This window comes from Sphaerodactylus townsendi, linkage group LG15, assembly GCF_021028975.2.
Source record: "Sphaerodactylus townsendi isolate TG3544 linkage group LG15, MPM_Stown_v2.3, whole genome shotgun sequence".
NCBI lineage: Eukaryota > Metazoa > Chordata > Lepidosauria > Squamata > Sphaerodactylidae > Sphaerodactylus > Sphaerodactylus townsendi.
In genome coordinates this window covers 6495597-6506088 of record NC_059439.1, presented here as the reverse complement: position 1 = coordinate 6506088, position 10492 = coordinate 6495597, and the positions used below count along the sequence as shown (strand labels likewise).

Here is a 10492-nt window from a genome sequence, read left to right as displayed (position 1 = left end):
TTCCCATCTCTTCCGCAAGAAAGGGACCTCAACATTGAGCGTTTATGAACTACTGTTAGGGTCATCTGGGGAAACAAACTGATTAAGGACAGAATTAAGCATATTGGGAAACAAGCCCTACCAGGGAAGAATTAGCACGGATTATTCGAAGGGACTTCACAAGCGCATGCGTGAGGGCAACTCTGTAGACGTTATATTCTTGGGAGTTTCATAAACTTTTTGGCAAACTGCCTCGCCAGAGATTCCTGAAGAAATGTTGCAATCATGGGATGGATGCTGTTGTGGTTTAGAAGGCAATAACTGACAGGAAGGAGAAAGGAGGTATAAACTGAATTTTTTTTTACAACTGATAAGCAGCAGGGTCCCACAGAGATGAAACTTTGGAACCAGTGTTGTTTAATGTCTCCGTGACTTGGAATTGGGGCTTATCAGTGAAACAGTTTAAAACCGTGGTGAGAATTTTATATCTCCAGGATCATATTTAATAGTCTTCTGCCAGCATGGCCATCATTGCCAGCCATGGAATTGTAGACCATAACATCTGGAGTGCCAAAGGTTCGCCACCACTGGCCTAGCAGCTTGTGAAACTCACCGGAATATTCAAGATGGCGAAAACCAAAGCACTCTGTGAAAAACCCCAAGAAGATTTTTTTTTAAATGGGGAGTGGCTGGTAATATGAAAAATGAAATTCAAGTTAAGTTTAAGGTGATGCACACTGAGGCAAAACTCCCAATTTTTCCATTTTACCAATTTTTTCCATACCAGCATTTTTTGAAATTTGTGGAGCTAAGCTAATGCTGCAGGGCAGCACTGGGGCAACAACATGAAGAACTCCCGGCTGCACCTGGCATCCTCTCTGCTAACAATGGGGCATTTTTACCGTGAAAAATCAGCCAAAGAAAGTATTCCTTCATCAGAAAAGAATGTGAAGAATTCACTGACACAGAATATAGCTTTAGGCCACTTAACGTGGCACAGCTTTGGGCCGTGAAGACAAATTCTATGGAGGATCAAAGTGACTACATTTTATGGAGCAGCAGTAGTAGAGAGGTTAGAGCTCACGCAGTGGCGTAGGAGGTTAAGAGAGAGCCTGTGTATCTAATCTGGAGGAACCGGTTTTGATTCCCAGCTCTGCCACCTGGAGCTGTGGAGGCTTATCCTGGGGAATTCAGATTAGCCTGTACACTCCCACACACTGCAGCTGGGTGACCTTGGGCTGTCAGTCACAGCTCTTCTACAGAGCTTTCTCTAGCTCCCACCTACCACTCTGCCAGGGTGCTTCTATGGAGCAGAGGGAAGGGCAAAGAAAGATTGTAAAGCCCCTTCGAGTCTCCTGCAGGAGAGAAAGTGTAGGAAGATATAAATCCAAACTCTTCTTCTTCTTCTTCTCTTCTACATGTATGTTCCCAAGCAGTGATTTTCGCCAGCAAGATATGAAGGTTTGGCATATGAAACTTTATTTAATTTTCTTGTTTATAGCCCCCCCTTCACCCTGATGCTGTTTCCAGCAGCCCAGACTGGCACAGCTAGTAGGCCAATGGACTTTTCTTATCCTTTGACCTGCTGCCACCTGAAAATGGTTCTGCTCAAGAACCTGCCCCCTTGCCACCTAGTAAGCAGCCCTGCTAGGGCTGCCAACCTCCAGGGGGTAGCTGGAGATCTCCTGGGAGTACAATTGAGCTCCTGGTGACACAGATCACTTCATCTGGAGAAAACGGCCACTTTGGAAGGAGGACTGTATTACAGTATTCTCCAATGACCTGCTGAACACTCCATCCCCAAAATGCTCCAGGAATTTCCCAACCCAGAACTGGCAACCCTCACCATTGCTGAGCAGGCGGTTTGATGTAGGAACCAGCACACCCAAACGTAGGGCGTCTGACCTTTACTGGGGTCATCTGCTCCAAGAGTTATACTGTCATCGTCTTTGGAGGCTCTCGAGGGGCTGGGTAGGATCCCCTCCTTTCTTCCAGTACCAGAGAAGCGTGCCTAGTAGATTAGGTGCTGAGGAACACAAGCAGGTTAATGTTTCTGCAGATGTCTGGGTTGTGGGCTTCCTAGAAGCACTTGGCCAGCCACTGTGGGATTTTGTCTCATCCAGAATAGTTTTTCTTGTGTTCTTTAGTGGTGAGACAACGTGCACAGTATGAAGATGCCTCACTCCAACAGGAGGGGAGCGTTGGAGGGGAGTGTTAATAGAATAGCACCATACATCTCCTCTTCAGTTTTGTTTCAACTTGTCCCTCTGATGTAACTAGGCAATTCTTTCTCTCCAAGACAGCAGACCCGTGTCCTACTTGTGCTTAAGGGAACAATCTAGTCATAGAAGCAAGGTGACAGGTGATGAATTGGCAGCAACAACCAAGCTCCAAAAAACCCCGTTCATGCAAGTAAATCACTCCTGTGAGCGGTTGACAGTTGGCTATTGATACCTAGTTCAGTCTGTGAGATGGGAATAGGGGCCTACCTTGCAGGGCTCCTACATGGAAAGGAAGCACAACAGAGACAATGAAGCACTTTGAAAACCTTTGAGAGAACTGAAAGTCTGACGGGCTGTATGTGAGGGAGGCAGAAAAGAGGTGGTCTAAACCAAATGTGAAGCGAAACACTGTCAAAATGGGCGAACTGTAGGGAAGAACTCTCCATAAAGGGAGGTCAACCCAGCATTCCCCTCCAGTACAGAAGCCCGGGCAGGGATGGATCTTGCTTTACTTGGGTGGCAACTCAGCCCTGAAAGAAAAGGAGCAACCATGGCAGCAGACTCAGTCAGAGACAAGTGGTTTCTTTTCTGGTTAGTTTTTATTGGTTCAAGTTACAGAGACTCAAGGCAGAAGGCAAACGTGTTATTCAAAGCGGATTTCGTTTTTGTTAAAGTTACTTCCACCTTCCACTTCACAGATCAACAAATCCACAAAACAGTTTCTTAATCCCACCAAGTTTGCAGCCCCCCCCTTTCTGCAGTCCCACATGGGGACCAGCTTTGGATAAAACCTCCAAGGCGCTTCAAAGGGGGACAGCAGATTTATATATGTTTTAAAAATGGCTTCTCTCAGAAAAGGGGTGACTTCCTGTCAATCTCCCCAGCCAAAAGCACAGACACCCCTAGAGATCTGCCCCTCACTGTCATCTCTGGAGATCCAACATCAAGTCTGTAGTGTAGAACCTCTGCAGCAGTGATGTCTTGCAAGCTCCGCCCTCTGAACCAAAGACATGGGACTGTTGAAAGATCCACCCGATGCACAAGATGCACTAAATAAGATTCATTCACAGGGAAATGAGCAGACAGAGCCCGAGAGGATGGCTTTTGAAAACGAGGCTGGGCGTTGACATTGGGCAGACAAGTGAGATGCCCGGCTCTGGAGGAAGTCATGCGGCTCAAATCCAGTGCTGAATGCTCATCCTAGCTGTCCCCCCCTCAGCTGGCACTGAAAGGCCTCCAGTGAACCATCAGTGCACATCACTGGCCTCCTGTGAGACTCAAATTCCAATTGAACCCCAACACAACTCCCTACCACTTCTTCCAAAGCATTGGCACTGGAGGATCATGGGAGCAATCAGAATTTCAAAAGGCGTGCTTTTGGGTGCCTGGGTTGACCGGAATTGGAGACAGGGTGCTATGAAGTCCCACTCCTAAAGGCCAGGCTCAGCAGAATGGCTCCCACTTGGGGGTACATTTATCCCTTGGCAGACGAAAAGGAAGAATGCCCTCACTGCAGTTTCTGCTGCCCACGTTATGGGAAAAGCCACGTGCGCCTGGTACGGTCCTCAGTTGCAAGCAACCCTAGGGCCAGATAAGCATTCTTCAGTTGGACGTCCAAGCCAGCCTTCGACATGTAACTTTCCTGCCATCCAAATTCTGCCTTTGCCCACACCTCAATCAAGGAAATCAGTCACGTCGCTACTATATTGCACTTACATTTTAATATCAGTCTTCATTTCTCCACACACACACAGCCCCCAATCCCAACACCTAGCCTTGTAGACCAGACAGGGGTGGTCAACCTATGGTGCTCCAGATGTTCATGGACTACAATTCCCATCAGGATGCTGGCAGGGGCTGATGGGAATTGTAGTCCATGGACATCTGAAGCACCATAGGTTGGCCACCCCCGCTTTACAGTATCTGAAATGTCAATTCCATTCCAACTACCTGCTAGCCACAATCCCTTCTCCTACCTTTGCAAATTCGGAGACCTGAGTTTTGATGTAAAGTTCACAGCTTGAGAAGTGGGGGCATTATTATTATTTTTTAAAAATCAGCAGATGCATTCACACAGAAAGGCAACTTCAGGTTTTTTTTGGGGGGGGGGTTACTTTCCTGTCGACAGGCCTGAGCTGCTACAGTAAAGACATCTTCTGCCAGGGAGAACAGAACTACGCATGACAGGATTACCAACTGGACGAAAAGTCCAAGGCTGCATTACACTCACAACAACCTCACTGCATCACTATAGAGAAAGGTGCCAAGTTCCTCTACCACTATCCTAAGCTTTTTGGGGACATAAACAGACTGCAGGACTCAAGGATTGGAAGAGAGCGGAAGACAGACTCAAAAGCTGCCAGCCAATGTGGAATGGGTCGATTTTGACTGGGAAATGTGGGCGTTGATGCGTGTAGCTGAAGGGAGATGCGGGAAGCCAGGCAAGGGGGAACAAGCACAGAGACATGATCAATAGAAAAGTTACGTGTACTTGATGTGTACTTTTGCATACAGATGAGAAACCAGAGCGCAGGAACCCTGACAGTTGTCTCTCCAGACTGTTCCCAGAATTTCAGGAGGGAAGGCAACGTTAGGTTCTGGACTTAGCAGCACGCTAGAAAAGTCTCTGGCTTCAACCGCTGCATCCCCCCCCCCCCCCCCCCCCAAACTCCCCGCTGGACCTGCCAGGCTGTTCAACTCTCCTACAAAAGGCATCTTGAAAAAGTTTCTGGGCACACAACCATCAGAAACCAAAATGATCACGACCAGGGAAAGGAAAACCAAGAGTTATGCAGGTAAAGCACTCAGACGTTGGAAGCATGATAATGAAGGGATTTGGCACAGCTGAAACCCAGAAAGTGGCTCAGCATCCGGCGCCAACGCGAACTTTGATCATTCGAGGAAGACACTGCAGCACGTCTCTCCGATTTGCTCTTGTTGAGACCGACTGTGGCCTCACTTCAGCTTCGTCGTTGGATCATCGTCCCGGGCCTTTATTTCAAAAAGACTGCAGGCCCTTTGCTGACAGACAGCAGTTAAGACAGGATCGCTGCTGTCTGCTAGGAAAAAAAGGGACTCCAGTTCTTCAGCCCCCGCGGGCACTGAGAACCCTCCAGAGGTGACTCCAGAGCACAGAATCTCCAGAACTTAAGACTTTGCTGCGACCTCCATAACCCGCTTGCGCAAGTGGAACATGAACTCTGTCATGGTGGCACCCAAGCTTTGGTTGATGAGGTATCGGGGAAGGCGGCCCTGGAAAAAAAATTGCAAGAGTGAAAATGGAGAATTTGTTTTACATGTATATTATAAAGCTGTCTGTTTGAGTATCAGGCTAGACACGGGGAGGGGGGGGCTTAGGCTCTGCCACAAATCCCACTGCATGAACAGGGTCCACTCTCACAAACACAAACTTAGAGCAACCTACTCTGCAAGACTGTTGTGACGATCAAATGGGAAAGAAGGCCAACCTGGCCATACAACTTGGTCCACGGGCACTGCTTATAACTCAGGACAGATTAACATAAGGAGTTCCATAAACATCTCTCTTTTCGGCTTGAGTTCTTGTCTCTGCTCTCTATATTTCATTGAGTTAAATTCAAGGGCCAGCATTATAATTTGACCACAATTTACATCCCATTGCTGGGCATCACACTGACAGGGGATTTGGAAGGAAGACTCGTGACAGAAATTCCAAAACTTGACAAGGCGCAGATGTGCCACATAGAGGTCTGGGATGCTGGACCGTGGGCCACCCTGGCAGACTTGGCCCTTTTGGATAAAGGATGAGTTGGTTAAGACCAGACCGTCTATTTGTCATGGAAGTGCAGTGCTGTTTCCAGGTGCTTGATGGAGGTGGGATATGGTTCTGATTGGTAAAAGTCGCTTCTGACATTTATTTTATTTATTTATTTTTATTTATTTCTTAAATTTATATACCGCCCGATCCCCGAAGGGCTCCGAGATGGGGATTTGTGTGGGATTGGAGAAATCCACTTGTCACTCTTAGAAAGAAGGCTGACTTGGTCCATTTAGCATAAATATCTGCACATCTGGGATTTTCCCTTATCTTCACTTTTGAGTCTTCTGTGGAAAGTGGGTCCACAGGAAGCAGAGTAGGGGATAAGGACCCTTTAACTTTCTGTTACCACAGGAACTCTGCACAGGCTCTGAGGGACCAGCTGCAGCATAGGCAACGTGTTTGGCTGGAGCAAAGAGGGGGAATAGCCTCAGCTGACTCACAGGCCTGATAAGCTCTCTCAAGGGGTTCTGCTCTAGGCTGGTGAGCACGCTGTGAGGGCGCTAGCTGAGGCAGTGCCCCCCACCCCCAATGCTAATCTCAGCTGACAAACCTGCTAGGGGCTCACCAGCTGAGGCGGCCCGGCCCAACCAAATCACATTTATGATGTATTGGGCCTTTGTAACAAATGAGTTTGATACCCCTGGTTTAAGGGGAGGGGCTCAATGGCAGAACATTGCCGTGGCCTGCAGAAAGTCCCAGGTTCAATTCCTGGTGCCTCTAGTTAGAAAAGGGTCAGGGGAGAGGTGCTGTGAAAGACCTCGGCCTCAGTCCAGAGGCAGTTCCTGCCAGTCTGATGGACCCTCGGTCACATTCAGCGTTCAGCTGCTCATTTGTGTGCATGCGTACGAATAATATTTATGACAGTCACTGACTGGCGGCAAATTTACAAAACAGTTTCACACACTACTCTTACAGTGCCTTTCCTCAAAATAAAATTGTGCCGAAAATAAAATAATCCCAAGCATAATAAAATTCATTCCCCTTGTAAAAGTTCAACCAAATGCTTCGGCAGAGCCGGACAGCCAGCGTGGTGTAGTGGTTAAGAGCAGGTGCACTCTAATCTGGAGAACCAGGTTTGATTTCCCGCTCTGCCACTTGAACTGTGGAGGCTTATCTGGGGAACTAGATTAGCCTGTACCCTCCAACACACACCAGCTGGGTGACCTTGGGCTAGTCACAGCTTTTCAGAGCTCTCTCAGCCTCACCCACCTCAAAGGGTGTTTGTTGTGAGGGGGGGAAGGGAAAGGAGATTGTCAGCTCCTTTGAGTCTCCTTGCAGGAGAGAAGGGGGGGGGGGAAATATAAATTCAACTCTTCTTCTTCTTTTTGAAAGCCAACCAACCTTGCACATTTAGCAACTCTGAGGCAGCTCATTTTTCCTCTCTGAAAGAATGTCCCTTAGTTCAGCAGCTCTTTGGATGTCTGCAAAATCTAGCAGTATGGGTAGCAACAATTTTTGGCAGACGTGATTATGTACACCACAATCAAATATCACATGTTTGGTCGTCTCTCTCTCACACATACACTTGTGTGTGTGTGTGTGTGTGTGTGTGTGTGTGTGTGTGTGTGTGTGTGTGTGTGTGTGTTTGTTTGTTCAGGGCCACACACCCTCTTTGGAACCTCCTACAATGCCTGCTCTGTTTTTACCTTGAGGTCCGCATTGAGTACCCAGATCAAGGTGCAGAGATTCGAATTCGTGGGACATTTCAAGGCCACAAACCCCCCTGGCCCGTTCTCTGCCCTGGGAAAGGAAAAGAAAAAACAGTTGGCTGCTGGATAGAAGCAGGAAAGAGGGGCGTAAACAGTACAGCAGGCAGGACCTAGAGATCAATCAATCAATCCCTCCCTCCCTCCCTCCGCCCACCTTTACTGGCATATTATACAAGAAAAATAAATATTCATAAAACATACTCAAGAACAGGCTGTTGTGGGTTTTCTGGGCTGTGTGGCTGTGGTCTGGTAGATCTTGTTCCTAATGTTTTGCCTGCATCTGCAGATGCAGGCAAAACATTAGGAACAAGATCTACCAGACCACGGCCACACAGCTCAGAAAACCCACAACAACTAGTTGAATCCGGCCATGAAAGCCTCTGACAATACATACTCAAGAACAGCCTGTACCTGATCACTGTTTATACACGCATCTTGATGACATATGAGAAGAATTTGGTCAAAGTTGTAATCCAAAGCAGTGTACAACGAAATCATAAAATTTGCAAATAGGGATGCTTCAGGGTGTGTTTTTTTTTTTTTGCTCCTGCTCAACAACTGATATATCTTTTTAGGGAAAATATTTTAAAGCTCCACATTAAGAGTCTGAGAGAATTCACCATTTGGGCCTGCCACTGAAAAGTCTACACAGACGCGAATCAAGGGAGACTTCTCGGCAAGCACCCTCTCCTTCAAAGGTTGAAAGCCGTTCTCTCCCAGGATTTGCTGCTGAGGTGGCAGAACAGTGATGCTGGATCCAGGTTTAAACCCCCTGTTCAAAACTGGGCACTACCTTAAAAGAGGGCTTGCAAACAGGAACAGGAAGTGGGTGTTACTCCCGCCTTCTCCCAACTCCTACTACACAGATGGCCCAGCAAAAGAAGAAAGACAAAATAAAGAATTCTCCTGAAGATGAGTGATGCCTCCTCTGACAGCTTCCGAGTATTAGACATCAAGACCCCATTTCAAAAACTGCAGCAAGAACGATAAGTGCCGGGAATAGTTGTCTCCTTGAATGGCCGCTCCATTCTTCACACAGTGAGCCAAAGTCCAGAGGCCATTCCGACATGCGGAAGGACACTGATCGGCTCATAGATTTTCCCACCAGTCAAGCAGACACAGAGCTAAAAGCCGATGGCTTTTTAATGTGATTACTTGAGGAAACCAGAGTTGTTGAGTCCGGCCATCTCAGCTGGTCTCCTCCCGCTCTGATAACAAAGAGGGCTTGTTGGGAGATGCTCGGTCGGGAGGGTTGATAATCACAAGATAGCAGCTGGGAGCTGCGGAAGGGCCAGACGCTCAGGCACAGCAGTGGAAGAGAGGCACCGGCCAGAAGCGGCTCATGGTAGACCCACCCATGAGTTCAAAATGTATTAACTGTGCGCCACATGCAAGGCCCAGCGTGTGGCACGCTCACACAAAGTGAACAAGAGAAATTACGTTGACAAGCCAACGCTGGCAGCAATTGCTTGGTGGTGCAACACACAGCTTCAAGGAAAGGACCCATCTGACTATTATTTGCCCTCAAGGTTGCACAGAACAACAGGGAGACAGAGCAACAGACACACAGGCACAGAGCACCAGGCACAAAGTTTCTCCAGCTGGAATATCTCCGATTGTGTCCCACACATCCACTCAGAGGTTCGTCCCTGCAGTATAAAGAGCCTTATGTATAGCCAAGAGGTTCTTGTGTTGGAAGAGAAGGACTTTATGCCTTCTCCTGCCTCAACCACAGAGGGGTTTTTACTAGATAGGGACCAGTGATTGTTACCTTTACTGTACCATGCTGGCACTATCCCTTTGATGTTAGACTTTGATCTTAGATACTCTTAGAGACTTCCTTCTTTCCGGTTCTCTCCCCCCCCCCTCCATCTTGTTCTCTAATCTGCAGCACCATGTGTGTAGAGAGGATAGATGCTCAGTGCATCCATCCCCATCCAGCTAGATTAGAACAGAATAGTGAACCTATCTAGCTGCCTTTCTATCCAGAATGGAGTACACTAATAAATACTCTTTTTATTAGTTGGTTGTGGTAGGTTTTCCGGGCTGTGAGGCCGTGGTCTGGTGGATCTTGTTCCTAACGTTTCGCCTGCATCTGTGGCTGGCATCTTCAGAGGTGTATCACAGAGGGAAGTCTGTTACACACTGTGTGATATACCTTCCCACCACAAAAAACCCACCAAAACCAGTTGAATCTGGCCGTGAAAGTCTTTTTATTAGATTAGAAACTACAAACAACTCCGACTTTTTCTTTGTGCCTAAGCTCACACGCGTGTTCGGGATCTGCTCCGCTGTGCTCAGCCTCTGTGCACTCTGCTCGTTGTGTAAATGGGCAATCTCCACGGGGAGATTCTCCTACACTCTGAACCATGGGAAAGCACTGCTGTCAACAAAATGGATCTGTGGGAAGCAATCCCTCCAATGTTTCATAAACTTGCTCATGAAAGAGGCCACAGAGAAACATAACTAAATTTACAGGGGGCACCAGTGTTAACCTGCCCAAGATACCACCTCTCCCTCAGCCTCCCCCTGCACTACAAATACCCACTTCAGAGAACACAGAAGAAACACACTGCCCAGTTGAAAAAAACTAACAAGCCAGACCAATCCTTTCAACCTTTCAACAGGCCAGAGCAAAGATATCGGTAGCGGAGAGGTCTGCATTTGTGGTTAACCATTCAGTATTTTCAGCCACCCAGGATTCAAAACAGTTCCCGAGACAGGAAATGAAGTCTGAACTCGGCACACTTTTGGAGAGAAGGTCGGGGTTGCCAGCCAATACT

At 47.6% G+C, this 10492-nt stretch overlaps 1 protein-coding gene across 1 annotated transcript in view; it reads right to left on the bottom strand.

Annotated features, from left to right (window-relative positions):
- Positions 1-2781: 2781 nt before the first annotated feature.
- The window catches only part of STARD3 (StAR related lipid transfer domain containing 3), a 49683-nt gene continuing 41972 nt past the window's right edge, over positions 2782-10492 (bottom strand). The window contains exons 14-15 of the mRNA XM_048517713.1: positions 7647-7740; positions 2782-5453 (exon numbers count right to left, since the gene is read on the bottom strand). Of these exons, the coding sequence (XP_048373670.1) occupies positions 5349-5453; positions 7647-7740 (199 nt within the window). The 3' untranslated portion in view covers positions 2782-5348. The remainder of the gene's footprint in view (positions 5454-7646; positions 7741-10492) is intronic.